General features: G+C 53.6%; 8 protein-coding genes across 8 annotated transcripts; 2 read left to right on the forward strand and 6 right to left on the reverse strand.

The window, feature by feature from the left end:
* Positions 1 to 89: 89 nt before the first annotated feature.
* J4E79_007311 (uncharacterized protein) lies at positions 90 to 681 on the reverse strand (the record flags this gene model as incomplete). Its single annotated transcript, XM_049356178.1, has 2 exons — positions 90 to 299; positions 349 to 681. 2 exons carry the CDS (start codon positions 679 to 681, stop codon positions 90 to 92), a joined length of 543 nt encoding a protein of 180 aa, XP_049209632.1.
* A 792-nt stretch (positions 682 to 1,473) lies between these two features.
* Positions 1,474 to 2,593, reverse strand: J4E79_007312 (uncharacterized protein; the record flags this gene model as incomplete). Its single annotated transcript, XM_049356179.1, has 2 exons — positions 1,474 to 2,387; positions 2,443 to 2,593. 2 exons carry the CDS (start codon positions 2,591 to 2,593, stop codon positions 1,474 to 1,476), a joined length of 1,065 nt encoding a protein of 354 aa, XP_049209633.1.
* Positions 2,594 to 3,267: 674 nt separating this feature from the next.
* J4E79_007313 (uncharacterized protein) lies at positions 3,268 to 8,030 on the reverse strand (the record flags this gene model as incomplete). The annotated part of the gene is made up of 3 exons (XM_049356180.1): positions 3,268 to 7,591; positions 7,641 to 7,761; positions 7,817 to 8,030. 3 exons carry the CDS (start codon positions 8,028 to 8,030, stop codon positions 3,268 to 3,270), a joined length of 4,659 nt encoding a protein of 1,552 aa, XP_049209634.1.
* A 335-nt stretch (positions 8,031 to 8,365) lies between these two features.
* Positions 8,366 to 9,795, forward strand: ALG2 (Alpha-1,3-mannosyltransferase-like protein; the record flags this gene model as incomplete). Its single annotated transcript, XM_049356181.1, has 2 exons — positions 8,366 to 8,534; positions 8,588 to 9,795. 2 exons carry the CDS (start codon positions 8,366 to 8,368, stop codon positions 9,793 to 9,795), a joined length of 1,377 nt encoding a protein of 458 aa, XP_049209635.1.
* A 48-nt stretch (positions 9,796 to 9,843) lies between these two features.
* J4E79_007315 (uncharacterized protein) lies at positions 9,844 to 11,102 on the reverse strand (the record flags this gene model as incomplete). The annotated part of the gene is made up of 4 exons (XM_049356182.1): positions 9,844 to 10,008; positions 10,085 to 10,331; positions 10,390 to 10,964; positions 11,046 to 11,102. The coding sequence occupies 4 exons, from the start codon at positions 11,100 to 11,102 to the stop codon at positions 9,844 to 9,846; spliced, it is 1,044 nt and encodes a 347-aa protein (XP_049209636.1).
* A 557-nt stretch (positions 11,103 to 11,659) lies between these two features.
* J4E79_007316 (uncharacterized protein) lies at positions 11,660 to 13,194 on the reverse strand (the record flags this gene model as incomplete). Its single annotated transcript, XM_049356183.1, has 3 exons — positions 11,660 to 12,602; positions 12,653 to 13,003; positions 13,133 to 13,194. 3 exons carry the CDS (start codon positions 13,192 to 13,194, stop codon positions 11,660 to 11,662), a joined length of 1,356 nt encoding a protein of 451 aa, XP_049209637.1.
* Positions 13,195 to 13,726: 532 nt separating this feature from the next.
* On the forward strand, positions 13,727 to 14,818 carry J4E79_007317 (uncharacterized protein; the record flags this gene model as incomplete). Its single annotated transcript, XM_049356184.1, has 3 exons — positions 13,727 to 13,867; positions 13,923 to 13,972; positions 14,041 to 14,818. The coding sequence occupies 3 exons, from the start codon at positions 13,727 to 13,729 to the stop codon at positions 14,816 to 14,818; spliced, it is 969 nt and encodes a 322-aa protein (XP_049209638.1).
* Positions 14,819 to 15,232: 414 nt separating this feature from the next.
* Positions 15,233 to 16,294, reverse strand: J4E79_007318 (uncharacterized protein; the record flags this gene model as incomplete). Its single annotated transcript, XM_049356185.1, has 5 exons — positions 15,233 to 15,451; positions 15,499 to 15,633; positions 15,798 to 16,058; positions 16,111 to 16,151; positions 16,216 to 16,294. The coding sequence occupies 5 exons, from the start codon at positions 16,292 to 16,294 to the stop codon at positions 15,233 to 15,235; spliced, it is 735 nt and encodes a 244-aa protein (XP_049209639.1).
* Between the last annotated feature and the right edge of the window lie 2,411 nt (positions 16,295 to 18,705).

Here is an 18,705-nt window from a genome sequence, read left to right on the forward strand (position 1 = left end):
TATGGACGCAGCGCCGAAGGATGTTTCAAGGAGTCAGGGTAAGCGCTCCAGATATCGACAGTCCAGCGATCGAACCATTCTCTTCCACATTAGTTTCCTCCGCCAGAGATAGTAGCATCGAACGGCTCAGCAATAGAGACCTGACCAGCAGCCGCAGTATCCTGATCAATGTTGTTCTGGAGCTTTGTCATTTCCTCCGCAAGCTTGTCGGCAACTGTGTCATCTCCCTGAGCTTGCTGAGCCTGAAGCTTGATGACAGTAGCCATGAGCTTCAAGACCTTGTTCTTGATCTTTCCGGCCTGTAGTAGTGTTAGGTCTGTAGCGCAGTCTGTGTAAAAGAACACATACCTGGATCTGATCGGCTTCATCACCGGTAGCAGCCTCGACCGCTGGGTTGAAGGCCTCCTTCTCCGCATCGTTGGCGACTTGGTTGACTTCATTAAGGAAAGTGAGGTCCGCCGGGTCGATATTCTCGGGGTTCTGCAAGTCGAGTGCTGAGAAGGCTGCCATAGCTTCCGCCTGCGCGTTTCCAGCCTGTCCGCCAGAGATCGAGATGTCGTTGTAAGTCGTGTCGGCGAGAACAGGGCCGGCCTGGCGGGCAACCACTGCGCGCTTGTTGGAAGTAGGTGCGGCGACAGAGAACGCAGCGAGCGAAAGGATGGCGAAAGACTGGAAGTACATGGTGAATATGTATGTATAGATTATTCGAGAGAGAGTAAAAGTGATGGTAGGTACAGCGCAGCTGTTACGGTAGTGAAAAGAGGGTATGAGAATTGAATCTACAGCGTCAAGCTGGATATGTTTAAAGGTACTCGAAGATGATTGAAAACGCTTGATGATAGTAGGAAACTTAAGACGGCGGGTTTGCAATGCGTTCTTATACAAGTTGCTCGACGAAGCGCAGCTGTAGGCCAGACACATCCAAAGCAGCATCTCCGATCCTGAGGTTTCGTTCATGCCGAGCTGTTCCGCCTGAGCGCCTCTCCAGGCGCCCATCTGGTACACGATCTCGGGCGTGGGGCTCTATGCGCCGACGACCAAAACACATCGACTCAGCGCCTGGTGGAATCTTCCCACGAGTAGGAGAAATCGGCTCTGAAGTTACAAACGTTGCGCGTCGCCAAACGATGGATCGCGCAACCCTGCAAGGCCTGAGCGAAATGTTCGTTCCTGAACGGCGAGGCTGTGAAACCCTTTGGACGTCAGAACCTGCGACTGAGGCACCTCCGCGCATGAGCTTGGCAAAAGCTTAGCATGTACAGTACCTGTCACACTGCCAGAGGGAGTTTGGCGTCCGCGGTTTGACAGCAAAGAACGGCGCGCAGAGAAGCGATGATTACTTATGTTGGTGTTTGAGCGTGGTCCGTGTTTGAGGCAGGAACGGTTGGTGTGGGGCTTTGCTCCCAGCTCCATGGCTTCCGCCCTCAGAGTGATTTATTGATTACTTAACAACAGGTCAGAGGAACGCGAGCTTCATGCTCCGCCGTCACGTCCGCTGAGCATGACTCCCCTCTTGCGCATACGCTCCTCGATCATCCTCTTGCTGTAGCCCGTCTCATTTACACTCGAACCAGCACTGAACAGGCTCTGTGCCTTGCCATAAACCGCCTCTGTGTACTCAATGCTCGGCGCTGAGAAGTCCATGGTGAACACGCTCACACTAACACCGCCGCCAGCCACGACCCAAGTCTCGCCCGGCAGGCTTGTATCGCCATTGTACGCGGCATTGATTCCAGCAGCCAAGGGGTCGACATTGTCCCACGTGAAGAGGCCGCTTGTCTCGTTGTAGACTGCCACGTCTGTGTTGGCCTCGCCTGTGAGCCTCGTCTTGACCACTGGGGGCATGGTACTGTTGACAAGCTCGGGAATGTTGACGTTGACGCCATAACCCAGAGGCAGCACTTTCTGTCCTTCTGGTGTATTCTTGATGAACTCGTTTACTACCTCGAAAGAGACCTTGGCAGCCAACGCGGCGGGGTCCGAGGCGCTTGTTACGTTGAAATAAGGCACCGCCTTGTTACTTGCGCTGGTGGCGATTCCGGGGATGGACCGCGATACAGCAGCGAAAGTTGCGCCTGCGGTGCCACTCAGGAGCATCACGAAGGGACCGAGGTTTGTGCCGTAGTTCGGTCCGGCAACGAAGAGATCGGCTGTCTGATGCCAGTCGGGGTAGTAACGCGGAAGCACATAGTCGAGCGCCACGAACGTACACGCCGCGGGTGTTCCGTCGTAGTACCAGATGTTCTCGTCACTTGGATCTCTGCCGACTGCTGGTGCGCCTGCAGGGATGATGTCGTACTGAGATGCAATCGTGAGGTTTGCTGACTCTGCCCAGATGACGGTGCTGCCCTTGCCGGATTGTTGCTGCGCTGGCGCGACGACGAGCACTTGATGACGGATTAGCATTGAGTACTTCATGCCAGAGAATATGGAAATCTTTACCCTCATGGCCGGCATCAACCAGCAACTTGTATAGTTCTCTCAGATTTCCACTGCCAAATCCGTCATCATTGCCCATGAGGATCTTGAGCGCATCCGAGGATGAGGCGAGGCCCAGTGCTACCGCAAGGGCGGCATTCAGAGAAAAGCGCATGTCGACGATTGGCTATAGAATTGATGTGCCGGTGGTGAATGACGTAGAAGCAGCGTAACAAGCCTCCTAGCGTCTCATAAACTATTGAGAAACCACAGCTTATATACACCCTCACAGCCCTAATCCGGTGGAACCGGTACCAAAATCCGGCTACGCCGCATACCCAGAAACTGTACCGCATCTGGCAAGCATCTGGGCACCCTGATGATAGTCGCTGCAGGAACAGGAACCGAATCCATGAGCGTGGAATCTCCGATATCGTGTCGAATTCTCACCTGAGTTGGGCGCGCGCTCTGATTCGGTGTTGATAAAGATACGCGGAACGCCTCACAGTCGGCTAGGACGCGTTGGGAAGGAGGTATGCACGTGTCGGGATAAGATACCAGGATGCATCGGAGTACGGCGATCGCGAAGTACGCTTCGCATACCCATGGTGAAGCAATGTTGGGGAAATATTTTGCAAGAGTTCCCCAGTGTTGAAAGGAAAGGATCAGTGATGCTGTCTGGGTGGAGGCGGAACCGAGGCTTGTGCACTAACGCGTCACCATAACCAACTTCGGAAGCAATACTTTGCATAATTAATTCGCGACATCTACTACCACTTTTAGACACCACTCATACACTGTAAACATGGCGGTGCCATTTCGTACTGTTGCATTCCGGGGCAAAAGCCTCTACATAAATAGGTTGATGACGCCCGATCGATCAGCTGAAATCACCATGCCATAAGGCTGCTCAATCAAGGCCACGTCCATTATACGATCAACATGACCCTTCAGCAAGTACTGCTGCTGCAACGCGATGGCCCCTGATCTTGATGATTTCGCTGGTGCTTTCTTTGCTGAGGTACTTGCCCGACTGTCCCTTGCATTGCCCACCTGACCGGCCGGCTGCTGTAATCTCTCTGTAATGACAATGGTATCCGGACTTGGTTGCGATGCGGTATATGCTGGTTTACCTTCATCGGGCTCTAGGCCACTCACGACAGTCGATGATTCTGGCCGATTGGTGTCCCAGTACCGAACTTTCCAGTCGGGGCCTGCTGTGAGAAGAAATGTGTGTTTCGACTCGCCTTTCTCATCCGTCGCCTGAGTGCATATGGCTAGGGCACGAACGCCGCGGTCCGCCGTCGAGCTAGCCGTCGGTTCGACGCTGGTTGAAAAGCGGCCAAGCATACCACCAGCTTTCTCCTCGTCCAGATCGATGAGGGTGGTGCTCTTGGTTCCAGTATCTTTGCACAGTCCCGTACGATAGACTTCTTTGCAGATGTGCTTCTCGAAGTCCCACACAGTGACCTCGCCCTGATCGCTGCCACCGCTGATATACAATCGGGTCTTCTTCAACTTGGGGAAGAAGACCTGACGAAGGCGGTGTATCGGCGATGCACCGTGGAATACCCAAGCCTTCAGGCGAAGCTTGAACCGAAGATCCCAGAGATCGAGGACACCATGGGAGGTTCCTAATAGTAGCCAATGCGCTCTCTTATCAACGCAGAAGCACGTAGGGGTACCATGATCCAAAGGATTGTTGAGAGTGTACAGCAGCTCCATTGTCCTCAGATCCAGCGCAATGACCTTTGAGGTATCAGTAGCTAACAAAAGGACCGATCTGTTGTCTCCATTGTAGTGTTCTGACCATACTGCACAGTCGCCCTTAGGGAGTTGATATTCGCGAAGAAGTCGAGGTCGCCCGAACTTGGCACTTCCATCGTGACTCTGGATGTAGTCTACGCGGACCACATGTACGCTACCATCATCACCCGTTGCGACAAACGAGTAAGTCTGTTCCACAAAAACCAGGCTCGTGACCTTGACATCCTCTCCTAGTCTGTAAGTCTGTCGTGATCTCCGGGTAATGTTTCGCTCGAGACGTGACGTATCCCAAATCTTCACAGTCCCGTCATCTGACCCACTGATGAAGAAAGCTTGGTCAGGCGAGACCAGGATGCGCGTTACTGCAGCGGTATGCTCTCCAAAGCTCGCCACCAAGGTGCCTTCTGGTCTCCACGGTATGCCGGCTGGCGACTGATGAGCGTCTTTATACCTGATGGGCTGTCGCCTAATCGGAGATTGTATGCGAGGGCCAAACTCGATCTCATCCGTGGGAAAACGCTCCAGGAGCATGGAATCTAGAAGCTTGAGAATTGCCGGATCGTTGCCTGTATAGTTATGTGCGTTCCTGAACCGAACTCTCATTGGACTCCGGTCATATCGTTCTGTAGCGAGAGGGGAGTTGGGAGGTCGCGATCGAGAGGAGTCTCGAACATGAGTACCGTCGACCTTCCCGAACGCGTTGGCAGATGTGGTGCCGATCTCAGCTAAGGCTTTGTTTTCTCCTTTGCCGAGCAGTCCCAAAGCACTACTACGATGGCGAAGGCTGCTGGATAAATCTGTTGAGCCGACGGAATTGGATGGGGAAAGAGTTGGCCGCGTGATCTGCAATGACCTTCTCCGCATGTCTGCCTCGGAAGGTGGTGAGCCAATATTGGAATGTACCTCGTTGGAAGAAGACATTTTCGATCGCAATGGGATCGTGATACCCCTCTCTTCGCGTATCAGTCGCCCAGCTTGACTTTCAAAATGCTCGGCTAGCCCGTTAGCCTCCGTAGTTGATGCATCCAGCAGAGCGTCCTTGATCGTTCGAGGTTGAATGTGCTCCTCTGGAGCGCTGGGTTTCCTAGTCTGTTCCATGACCTGACGGACGTCTTCATCGAAGAGCACCGTCTGAGCCTTGATACCAAGGTCATTCAGTACGACAACGCTGTTGAACTTTGTGGTCGGAGCGGCGAGACCATCCGAGCGTCGGCGATTGCTCACTCTCCAAATGAACTCCCGCAGAGCAACAAGCTTGAATTCGTCTTCTGCCGTCATACCGGCGTTGCGGAGTTTTCGTAGCCACAGGTCGTCCTCTTCGTTCTTTGGTAGCCGCTGTAGTATCTTCTGGTCTAGTTCGCGCCCAGAGATTGTAGGTAGACTATCTTCTGATGACCCAAAGGTGAAGGTCTGCTGCTGCCTGGCTGCGACCCAGAATTGACCCTTTTGAGCCTGCAGCGCCCAGTTTGAGGTCATATCCAAAAGCAATCGTGACATGGGTGGCTTCAACGACTCCAGAATCCGTACTTCAGAGAACTCAGAGGGTATGACTTTAAGGTAAGGTCGAATAAGGTTGACCAGGATGCTGTGGGCATCGGCGACTGAAAGATATCGAGAAGCAGCTGAGATGAACTGTGCAGCTGCCTCTCGGATCCATAAGTTTGGATGCATTGTGAGGCGTGCAAGTATATCCACCAGTTCCCATGTCTTGGACCGCTGAAATAGACCAAGCTCTGCCATAGATGAAAGAGCTCTAATGGTCTTTTCCACTACAAACTCTTCCGGGTCTGTTAGGGCCTGAACCATGAGCGGTAAAATGTAACCCTCCAAGCTAGCACCGCCAACAAAAACGGCAACACCGACAATACCTTCAAAGAAGGCACACTTGAGCATCCAATCTGGGTCGTTCAGGTACGTATTAAGATGACTAAGAACGACGTCGTTGGCCCGCGGGCTTCCAAAAAAGACACACAAGTCTGAGACAGAACGTAGCATGGCTCGACGGACAGAGGCATCGCTATCGGTAAGGAGGGCTTTCGTGTGTTTCTCAAAGGCTTCTACGAGGATGCGACGATCCGAATCGAACTGGTTCCGGTGGGCGGATGAAGACATGTCATCTTCGGTTTCAGGATCCGCATTCGGCAACGATCCTTCTGCGCGTAAAGCCTGGATCATGTCCAGATACCTAGCTGCAGTAATTGCTAGAGTACCGATACAAAACGCATACTGCATTCGAACAAGGGGACCAACGTTTGTAGAAGAGTCAGGGAGGTATGCCTCTAGACGGGGTAGGACATATTCCGGGAAGATGTAGGCGTTGATTGGAGAGACAACTTGAACCATGGCGAGTATCTGTGTCAAGGTGCGCAACGCAGCGATCTTGACCTGTTCAGACTTATCGACTAGTAATTGAGCGACGTAGGGAATCACACGGTCCAGCTTTGCTTCATCCGTTAAACGTTCGGAGAATGCCAGGAGTAACTCCAGGCCTCGAACGCGAGCGGAAGATCTAGCTGTACCTCGCAGACAGGATACAACGATGGTTAGGAAGACTAAGTTACCATCGTCGATAGCCAGGCTCCGCGCTGGAGAGGCTTGGTGTTGATAATTCGGTATGTTGACGAAGAGCGGAAAGAGCTTGGCATGAGGTTTTGGAGGGGTGAATTCAGGTTTGGTGAGTTCTTTTCCTTCCTCGTTGGACAGCAAGTGAGAAATCTTGTCGTAGTCGCTATAGATCTGGTCTATGCGCTCATCGGGCTCGCCAAGGTGTTCTGATCCAGTGGTTACTGGCTTGCGCCCTGACGATGGGTCGGTAATAGAGTACATGTACTGTTGCAGAAAGCCGTAAAAGTAAGTTGGGAAAACCTTGCCTTTCCAATGTGTTAGGTAATCTTCGGCAGTCATCCGAGAATTAGGATCCACTTGTATCATGTGTAGTATCAACTCGCGTATGCTACTATCCTGGATCTTGCCGAGATGAGAATGCTCGGGGTTGTATTCGCCTTGTCGGTATTTGAACAGCTGACTGAGAGAGAAGATGGGGGCTTCCAGAAATAGTTCAGCGATGACGCAGCCGACACTGAAGATATCCATGGCCCAGTTGACATCACCCTCGCCTTCGGGTTGCTGTCCAGCAGCTAGGAATCTCTCCGGTGCGAGGTAGCAGGTGCGCCGTCCGGAAAGGTCAAAATAGAAGGAAAAGTCGGCAGGATTGTCTTCGGGTAGATGTGCTGGTTTGTATGAGGATGAGAAGTCTGCGAGATACAGCCAGTTCCAGGATGTGACGAGAACGTTCTCGGTCTTGATATCGCCATGATAGATGTTTCGCGCATGGCAGTCTCGCACGGCGCAAAGGAGCTGAAAAGACAGCCATTTCTTCTCAATCTCTTCCAGGAATGGACGTGTGCTGTAAGACGTTAGTGTATTGGTGTAGGTGGTGAAGTGTCAAATTATACCTCAAACGATCGTACAAAGAACTGTGAATATACTGGCGCACGAGATAACCGCAAGCTGCCGTCTCGATAACGCGGTGATATGCAACGGCGTTGGGCACATCAGCGAGCACCTTGCGTTCATCTTGGAACAGTCAGTCAGTTCTACGCGTGGAGGATAGTGACTTTGTTAAACTCACGGAGTAGCCTTTTGACATGTTCTTGGAAGTCGAACTGAGCGTAAGGCTTCATCACCACTCGGGCTACAACAAGACCGTCCTTGTGGCGGGCGCGCACGGCTTTCATAAAGCGCGCCGCTCCGAGGGATTTTTCATATTGCAGGTCAGCCAGCTCGGGCACGTCGATGTTGGCCGAGCCAGCCGAGAGCGTGGTTAGGGAGAAGCCCTGACCCATGATGATGGGTGATGTGCGAGCGTGGTTGTGGTGCCAGGGTGTGGAGCTATATCAAGGCGCCGCGACGAACATGTTGGAAGGGGCGATGCAGATCTCACGCCGCAGCTGTTGGAGCTGTATTCACTGCTAAATGGTGTCGTGTCAGACGAAACCGAACACGAACCTAGGAAGTGTCGAGATGTATGTCGGGCGCGTCAGGTGCAGCATCCCAGGTCATCGTTCACCTGTCGCGCTCGCCTGGGCACTAACTCGGAAGCGGAAAGGTGTCCCGCAGCCCACCCCATGCCGCGCCTGGCAACACGTAATTGTCGTCTTTCTGCGAACACACGACCTGCATGGCGGACACGAAAGAGCACGTCGTCTTCTTCCACCCCGACCTGGGCATCGGCGGGGCGGAGCGCTTGGTCATCGATGCCGCGGTTGGGCTGCAGAACCGCGGGCACAAGGTGACCATCTTCACATCGCACTGCGACCCGGCCCACTGCTTCGATGAGGCGCGCGATGGTAAGCCTCTACTCAGCACCTCGGAACCACGCACCGCTTGACGCGATCCAAAGGAACCCTCGACGTGCGCGTGCGCGGCAACACCATCGTCCCCGCCGCCTTCCTCGGCCGCTTCGCCATCCTCTGCGCCATCCTGCGCCAGGTGCACCTGATCCTCCAGATCGCCCTGTTTACCGAGGAGCTCCCCAAGCTCGCGCCTTCCTCGTTCTTCGTCGACCAGCTCAGCGCCGGCATCCCGCTCCTGCGATTTCTCCAGCCACGCCCGCGCGTCATCTTCTACTGCCACTTCCCCGACAAACTACTTGCGAAGAAGGGCGGCCTACTAAAGACATTGTACCGCGGACCCTTCGATTGGCTGGAGAGCTGGAGCACAGGGTGCAGCGACACCGTTGTCGTCAACAGCAACTTCACCAAGAGCATCTTTAGCGAGGCTTTCCCCACCCTGAAACATCGCGAGCCTGGCGTCGTATATCCCTGCGTAGACATTAACGCAGGCGGGTCTGTCGAGGAGGCTACCCCGCTATGGAAAAACAAGAAGGTGCTCCTGAGCATCAACCGCTTCGAGAAGAAGAAGGATGTAGCGCTTGCCATTAGAGCATTTGCGGGGTTGTCGCCCAAAGAACGCGAGGATGCGCGGCTTGTAATCGCAGGTGGATATGACCCCAGGGTGGCCGAGAACGTCTCGACGTACACCGAGCTATGTGAACTCGCAGACTCTCTCAAGCTGAAGCACGCGACCGCTAAGACTGTCATCACCGCCCAGGCCATCCCAGGCGACATCTCCGTCCTCTTCCTCCATTCCGTCCCGAATGCCTTCAAGGCCACGCTGCTGTCTACCTCGCGCCTCCTCGTATACACCCCACTACACGAACACTTCGGCATTGTACCACTAGAAGCAATGTTAGTAGGCACACCGGTTCTGGCTGCCAACGAGGGCGGGCCTACCGAGACAGTCATCAGCGGGCAGACGGGCTGGCTGCGAGACGTCACCAAAGTGCAGGACTGGACCGAAGTTATGCGCATTGCGCTCGAAGATGGCGAGGGCGAAGAACGGCTCAGAGAGATGGGCAAGTGGGGTAGGGAAAGAGTCATCGCTGAGTTCTCGAAGGAGAAGTTGGCTGAACGACTTGAAACGGAGATCAAAAACATGAAGTCGAAGAGCATGCGTCCGCCGCTCATGCCATTCGCTGCTGTTATACTGGCTGTAGGCCTGATGGGCGCTCTGGCTGCTGCGAGCATGGTACTAGCTCTGAAACAGTAGATACATGATCTTCAGAGGAAAAATATCATTACATGTCAACTACGTAAACTACTTCTTCGCGGCCTTGACACTGGGCACTTCGTCGTCCTTCTCGAAAATGTCCGGCAAAGGCCCAATAGGCGTAATCTGGAACTTGTTGATCTGGCCATGGCTCTTTGTGTAATGCTTCTTGATGTGTTCAAAGTCTGTAGTTTCTTTGAAAGCGGGGTAGTCCTGTTCCGTTCCTGTCAGTAAGAGTGGCCGACAATAATCCTCGAAGGTGGGACTGTGAGGCTTAAGGAAAACATACCCAGTACAGATGGCGCATCCACTTGTGAAGGTGTGGATATCCCGATCTGATATCGCGAATATTGCACTTGAAGTGCTGGACATACACGGGATCGAAGCGGATGATCGTGGTGAAAAGGCGGATATCGGCTTCCGTTACGTGCGGGCTTGACAGTAGGTATGGTGTGGAAGACTGGGCCATGGACTCTTCCAAACGATCAAGAGACTTGAAAAGCTGTGTCACGGCCTTTGTGTATGCCTCCTCAGTGCTGCGGCATCGTTAGTACATCCTACTCAACATCATGTGAGTTGTTTAGTGTAACCTACGTAGCGAATCCCGACTTGTAAACACCGTTGTTCACATCGTTGTACACCCAGTCGTTCATGGCCTCGATATCCTTCTGAAAGTCCTTAGGGAATAGATCCACCTTCCTGTACTTCTCCTCGACGAGATCGTCGAATTCGGTGTACAGCATCCTTATAATCTCCGCACTCTCATTGCTGACAATCTTCTTGGTCTTCTTGTCATACAGCGTCGGCACCGTGAAGCGTCCTTCGTAGTCTGGGTTCTGCTCAAAGTAGATGTCGCGGAGATGCGTGTAACCTTCATGAAGCGGATCCGGTGTGGTGTTACCAGAGACTTTCTCATCGGAAGCTGCGAACCGCCAGCCCTTCTCCGCCATGTGCCAGTGGACGCTGTTGTAGGAGATGATGTCTTCGAGGCCCTTTAGGTGGCGCACGATGAGTGTGCGGTGGGCCCAGGGACATGCGTAGGAGACGTAGAGATGGTAGCGACCTTTTTCAGGTGGGAATTCGGCATCGGGCTTGTTCTGGATCCAGTTCCTGAAGACGGATGTTTGGCGCTTGAACTCGCCGCTCTTGTCACCGGGTTTGACCTTATTCTGTAGTCAGTATGCTGGTGCAAAACCCAATATCCACTGGACCTGTCTGCAAAGCTGGCTAATAACTTCAATATCGCTTACCCAGTCAAGGATCGATCCCTTCCCATCCTTACTGTCTTGTTGTGGTGCTTTGTCCATGGCTGCGCGACTTGATGTAGTGGAGAATGACCGTGAATATCTTATTGAGATTGGGGAACACTTTGTAATTGTCCTGAGTCGCAAAGCGCGTGAGAACATAGAACTGCGATTTGAGCTTCTAGAGATGCGTTGCGGCTATATAGCTGTCATTGAAAGCAAGCAGCTGGACGATGGTGGAGACGTCATAGCTTCCTCTGGTTCCCATTTGGTGGGGCGCGTGTTCCAAGAGTGGACTTTACTCAGCATTGAAAAGCTTGACTAACGTTTGGCGTGACAAAGCGCTTCGCGATGGAATTCCGCCTTACCACGGTATGGGCAATCACAGTGTAGCACACCAAGACATTCAGCAAGGCTTAGGATATGGAATAAACAATCACATAGGGAGGCAAACCCAGAATTCGGGGGTATCTAGTGCTTTTGCAAGTTCGTCCAAATATGTACATGTGTAGGATGCCGTCCAAGAGATCGTTGCGCCTGAGCCATGTTAAACGAAAGTGACCTTCCCAAATTCTCAATGCTACAAACTCCGAGGACATATCATTGTTCCATGATGCGCTTTAAAGTAGGGCGGCACCGACGTTTCCCAACGTCTGCTTCGTCACCTCGTCCCTGACCTGTCCAACCTTCTTCGCCGAGTCGAGAATGGCGCCCTCAATGGCCTTGAGCGCTTCCACGAGCTCACGACGCTGATCGCGTGGTGCGCTTCGACTGCCGGTCAATTGCTGAGCCTTCTCCACGGTGCCGGCCTCCATCGTTCGCAGGTGGGTCTCGATCTCGCGAATCTGGCGCTGGTAAACGTCTAGAGTACGGCCAAGCTCATCGGTGCGGCGGTTGAAGTAACCCATGAGGTCGACAGGCTTCGTCGGGTCGTCATCGTCCAGAGCACTGGTCGCAGGAGCCTTTGCGCTTGACGCTGTGAGGTTGGCGTTGTTGCGGTAGTGGAACTGCGCCGGTAGTCGCTGGTTCTCAATGGCACGGAAGCTGAGAGTCGCGTCGTCAGCATCCTTCTTGACGAGGCTTTTGAGGTGCGCAATGTTGGCGGAATCATTGTCCAGACCGACTTCAACGGTGGAAAGGAAGGTCTCGATGTAGGCCACGTCAGGCGCAATGGTGTCGATCTCTTTCTCGCTGCCAGGGAGGGCCTCGCGGATCTGGCTGCAGAAGTTGACCTTGCGCTGGATGCCCTCATCGAACTGCTGGATGATGTTCTGCAGTTCGGGGTGCAGGTCGTTGAAACGCGTGGTTCCTCGTATCGAGTCGAGGGTCATCTGAACGGGCTGCGCGCTTGATGCCATCTGGTTTCCTCCCAGAGTAGAGCCACCGAGCGTATTCGACCTATTCTGTGTATTCATGCTGCCACCGAACAAAGTATTCTGCTGCTGGGGCTGAGCTTGCTGTTGAGTCGAACCGAAGAGCGAAGGGGCCGATGTTTGATTTTGCTGGGTGGAGGCGTTGTTCCCGAACAAGGAGGGTGTTGTTGTCTGCTGTGTGGACGAGGCGCTAGGACTTTCAGTTAGCTTGTGTCACCGCGAGCAGCCATGGTCACTTACAACAGTGATGGCTTCGACTGAGCGCCGCCGAAGAGCCCGCCGGATTGGGGTGTGCTCTGGGGCTGGCTCTGTGCAGTTCCGCCTAATGCGCCGCCGAAGAGGCCTCCGCTCTGCGTTTGTGTTGATTGCGCGGTGGATGAGCCGAAGAGCCCTCCGCTCGCAGGCGCCGTTGTCGCAGGCTTGTTCAGATTGCCGAAAAGGCCTCCACTTGCAGGCTGCGAAGTCTGAGGCTGAGCTTGGCCGCCGAAGAGCGAGCCCGACTGTGCTTGTTGCGGTTGTTGGGCAGACCCAAAGAGCCCGCCGCTGCTCTGGGGCTGGCTGGCCTGCTGGCCTTGGTTTGCATTGTTGCCACTGGTATCGTCAGTCTAATGCATCGAGCAGTCGCAATTGCCATGTAGGCTGCATCGCGTGCACTCGGAATGGTAGTAGCAGAGGCTGCTACCCAAGAGAGCGCTTGGTACAGAATGTGGGAAGACGTACAAGAGACCACCACCGCCGCCAGTATTGATACTCAGCGAGTTTGATCGCCCAAAGCCCGCCATTTTGTTCCCGTCTCCTTCGTTATTCTGCGTCTAACTCGTCGTCTGTTTGCGATCGTTCACGATGGCTGCGCAAGTGCAAAGTCGCGGCGTGGCTCCGGTTTCTCGCGCTGAGAAACTCGAGGAGGTGATAGCGAGCGTTGAAGAACACGACGCGTGGAAATGCGCGTGGTTGACAGTGCAGAAGATGGGTCGGTATGTAACGGACAATGCCTGCGTCTGTTTGGCGGCGCGCCAGCACCAGCACAGGCCAGAACGCGTGCAATCTACTCGGCTAATCATTCCCTCATCCAGCAACTCAAAGAAGCTCACGTTCACTACCAACGGCCAAGTCACTGCAGAAGCCGTATAGCACCCGGATCCCACACGCGAACTTCGTGGAAACCCAAAAACCCGCAGAAATACAAAACGGAAGCTTGTGCAAGCTCGAGCAATTGTGCGTGCACTAGAAGGAGTTGGATACACAGTAATCCCTTGGCAGGGCTCACTTACTACGGGCGCGCCTTTTAGCTGGTGGACCGAAAAGAACGACACCATGGCAGACGAATCCGACGACGATCTCTATGGCGACGAGACAGCCGCGCAGCAGACCAACGAGGCAAAGAAAGAGGAGGATAATTCCAGCGGTGATGAGCCAATGGATGAAGAGTCGGGCGATGAAGAAGACAGCGACTCGGTATGCCGCCCAAGAACCCCACAAAGAGCTCACGCCAGTTCTAACAAAGCTGTAGGACATCGACATCATCATCGAGAAGGCACCAGCACCCGCCAAACCGACAGCGTAAGCTTCTATTGAGCTCCGAGCCACAAGCTTCTGTCATCACTACAGCTACTGACACGTCCGCCCAGCGCGCAAGCACCCCAAGAATCCAAAGCCATAAAGATCGAAGCACCACCCACCTCTTCGACCACACCCTCACAACAAGTACCCCCAAAGACCGTCCCCACAACCGGCGGCACTGTCCCTCAACTGTCCGCCTCAGCCCTCTCGGGTACCGCCTTCCCCGCGCAGCGCACCTCGACCATCGATGTCAATGGGAACCCCGTCTACCCACCACAAGGCAAAGAGATACTCAGCGTAGACATCGATGCCGATTTAGCGGAAGAGCAGAAGATCTGGCGTCGGCCTGGTGAAGACCAGTCGGACTACTTCAACTACGGCTTCGACGAGTTCACGTGGGAGTTGTATCGCCAAAGACAGGTCAGTATGGCCAACACGCTGCAGGGTCAGAAGAACGACATGGCACAAATGCAGGCTATGATGGGTGGCGCGCCGATGCCGGGCATGCCTGGAATGCCTGGCATGGGCGGTGGTCCGCAGGGTAATGGGGGGCCAGGTGGTGCGCCGCCGACAGGCCCGGGAGGGGGAGGCGGCGGTGGTGGCGGCGGCGGTGCTATGGGACCTGGAGGCATGAACGAACAGCAAATGCAGATGATGATGCAAGAGATGATGCAGCAAGGCATGGATCCCAGCCAGATGGACTTTGCGTCCTTTATGCAGATGGCAGGCCAAGGCATGGGTGGCTTCCCCGGTGGTCCTGGAGGTCAGCAAGGCGGAGGTTTCCAGCAGGGTCATCAAGGCGGTGGTGGCAGAGGAGGACGCGGTGGCAGGGGAAGGGGGTGGTAACAAGGCCGCCATCAGGACATGTCTCGTCTGGACGGCAGGATCATGTAGGCTCGAGATACGATGGTACACGGCATCACGGCGTTCTGAGTATATTACTACGATACCATGGGTGGGAAACGCCTTCTGGCGCAAAGCAGTCTGTTTCAATTCTTACAGATCAATCTACTTCCGACTCAAGCGTTTCAGTGCTCTGATCACTCTTGTAGTACCACCAGGCCTTGCCTATAACCATTGCACGCTGGGGCGTTCTTTCGAAGCCTCATGCAGTGCGTGCAGCATCCTCCCGTGCGTTACTGTGCTTACGTGCCCTGTCTTCTTCATGCACGCGCAGCGCTTTGCACAGTCGTGACATGTGATACCCGTCATCGTGCGTGCGTTTTTGATCCTCGTCAATATGTCCGGACAGTGCAGCGCCTATGTCTCCATGGGTTCTCCTCCCTCGAGAATATGTGCTGGTATCCGACCTTCGGCAAAGTCCTTCTCTAGCCTCGCCATCTCGGCCAAGCTGCTTGCGTTGAGGATGGCAGCGCGCATGCGCTTCTTCTCTTCGTCGGTGTAGATGCGCTCTTTGCCCGAGTCGGCACCGTTCGCGTACGAGGGGACGACGAAGCCCTTGGACTTGTTGCTCGAGATCTGGGGAAGTTAATCAGATAGAACATAAAGACGGTCGTGGTACGAACCTGGTTTGCAAGTTCTGTAGGCTCCTCAACAGTTCCGAACAGTTCCTTGGCCTTCTTTCGCTCAATATCCCGCACCTTGCTGAAGTCTAGGAAGCGCACAGTCGGACAGCGCCAGATGACCCAATACCGGTAGTTCTATGTGATGTTAGCATGCTGCGCATAATAGCCTCCATCATGCGATCCTGAGCCGGCCAAATCGCAACGAGTGGCTCACCCTGCACCGTTTCCGATCCCCAGGCTCAATTTTGCTTGCACCATTAGGCTCAAACGTTCATGGCTCAACAAGGTCAGGCACATACCTCTTTGCTTGTGACAGGGTTCCCCATCAATGACAGGTATACCAGTTGCTTGAAACCCGCCAGCGGATCCAAGTCGGCCAGCTCTGCGATCCTGTTCTTGGTAAGGACCAGTGTGCGCAGGTTCGGTATGCTCGACGAGAGGTTGGGTTGGATGTTGGAGATGCGGTTTTGCGCGAGGAAGAGCGTTCGGAGACGGGGTTGGAGCGGGAAGTTGCCGAGCTGTGCAATGTCGTTGTCGGTGAGATCTATGGCGTCGTTGTCCTGTCACCTTGTCAATATAGCGCTCCATGTTCGGAGCAATGATGCAACTCACTCGCGCTGCTCCCATGTTCTCAATCGCGGAAATCTTGTGACCTAGATTATACGATATTGATATCAACTCAGCTCTCAAGTGTAGCATCTGCTCTTTTCAACGCACCTCGCAGATCGAGTTCACGCTCCGTGAGACAGTTGATGAAGGACAGGGAATTGTTGATGAGGTCTGTTGTTAACCTCATGTTGGCGGTAGTGCGTGTTGTATATTGGGGTTGAAAGGTGGTTTAAGGTATGCAGGGTATCGTTAAGTATCTTGCGCGGAGTTGCTAAAGTCGGTCGCGTAGCTAGAGCTCCATGTCTTGAAATTCGTAGAGCGCCAAGAACTTCCCCGCTAGCGCCAGACTCACTTGCTCGTCGCCTGGGCACGTGCCTACACCTTCCTCTACAATCTTCTAAGGTTGCTACTTCGGCAGGAGAGCACCGCAACTCCATGCTTCAACGACACTGTCTGTTTATCATCTCTGTGGGGAAGATCGTAATTGGGCAGAATTACGGCATGTACGAACTCCCAGAAATCCAACACCGCTCCAAGCTCCCAGAGAAACAACCCAGTGCATCACCAAAACAAAACGACGTCGTCTAGTCACAGCTCAAACCGTGTTCCAATATCCGAAGCTACAGGCTCTGCCTCTGTTACTCATTTACCCATGCTACTGCTGTCTACAGTCCTTGAAGCTTTCTACCGCTAACACATTAGCCATATCTCGATATCACACAAGGCTGGACTACAAAATCAGCAGCCACGTTGCCTGATCTTATCTCTTCGTAAACCGGTGAGGGGACCGTCTTTCTCTATTATCTCACTTTCGATATGCCTTTTAATTCTTCTCATCCATTGGCTATTCCCTGCCGCCCCGTCTGCCATTGGGCCCGTCTCATCCGGTGAACCTGCACGCCATCAAGACCACTCGTGTATGCAGCCTGGTGGTTTGTTAAATTTTCAAAAGGCTGTATCATGATATAGTTTCCCTGCCCGAAATCACCTTCTTTCAGATCTAGCCTTCCACATTACAAGTCGACTAAACATGCCGCTATGCTGGTGCGGCGAACGGGCTAGAGGCACTGGGACCAGATGTGCGCGACACCGCTCTACTACACGAGTATACAATTACAACAGTGATTCTGCCAGTAGCGGAAATCATCACATCGGCACCCGCGCTCGTCATCTCCATGCTCATTTTCCAGACGACGACAATCTACTCGCACGCTATGACCCTGGCAGAGCTCTGGTACGCTACTCGAATCATGGCAACGGCTACATCTCCAATGCACAATCGAACAACCTCGCACAGTCCGTCGTCCAAGTTCTTGAGACTTCGGGCGACACCCATGCTCTCTCAATGGCAGAGATCTCAGTCAACACACCCACGGGTACATACTCTTTTTCAGCCCAGCCCAACCTCGACCGCGAACAATGCACCGTCTGTAATCAATGGTTTCCCAATCGCTACCAGCTGGAACGTCACCAACATGAGTTTCCAGTCGGTTGTGAGAAATGCAGGGTCTGTCTGAGGCGCGACAGTGTGGTGTGGCATGCCGACATGAAAAAACACGACAGATGTTTCGTGAGAGATTGTGAGAGCGAGGTGAGAAGGCTTGGCAATTGGAGAAGTCACTTTGTGGAGAGACATATTGTAGAGACACATTGGCGAGGCTACTAGGTTTGAGAGGGCGGACTGGGTTATCGCTGGGTAGGCCATCGTTGAAGGAGACAACGCAGAGCTTGAGAGGCTACCTACGACTGAGCGCGTGAAGAATAGTCCCGTGCTGTTCGGTTTATGCACTTTACCCGTATGTTCATATGATCGCTGCAGGACTACTTTTATCGGCGATATTGACGCAGCAGTGACACCGGTCCGCGTCAATCCAGGAAAGAACTGGACGCCTTAGAGCCTACATTAACGTCAGGTTACCTACTTTACATGTTATCATTGTGATGTAGTCTCTATACTATTTTTCTTTTCCTTGTGTAGAGGAGGTCTAGCTTAGGCAATGTAGTGACGGCATTTGCGGGAGTTTGCATCGTTGGCTCGTCACGTTGGTCGGTTTGTCCTTGCGACCCAATGTCCGACATTCCATAGAGGAGAAGACGAAGTGATGCCGGCGGCTAGGCGGTGTGAGCTGGAGCGGTGATTTCCGCCCCTACAGAACTTAGCTGGCATTGTGGTCAAACGGAATGGGTTGGAGCTGGTGTTGTAATTGACTTGCTTGAACTGATAAAGCGTAGCTTGACAACCTCGTGATGACTATCCGAGTCGAGGCGATGCTACCCAGTACGACAGGCGGTGTGGATCATCTGAGACATATCAACATTCGGCGGGGGGCCTCTGGTTGCGCCCTAAACGCCCGGTATTACTTCGTTGGATTCAAGAGCATCAGGATCTCCTAGATCGCCTCACTATGCACCTATATCTATACGGATAGATCCCACGATCGTCACCCGATACCGGCGGGTAAGCCAGCAGTAGAAGGAGGCTCGGAACGTCGCGTCACGTTGTTCCGAAGACACCAACATGTGTCGATCCATTCCCAGCTGGACAAACGACGCGTATCGCGGAAGTTGGACATCATGCCACGGTCATGGAAACCGGAA

This window comes from Alternaria viburni (assembly GCF_023758015.1).
Source record: "Alternaria viburni strain BMP 2772 chromosome Unknown scaffold_15, whole genome shotgun sequence".
Classification (NCBI taxonomy): domain Eukaryota; kingdom Fungi; phylum Ascomycota; class Dothideomycetes; order Pleosporales; family Pleosporaceae; genus Alternaria; species Alternaria viburni.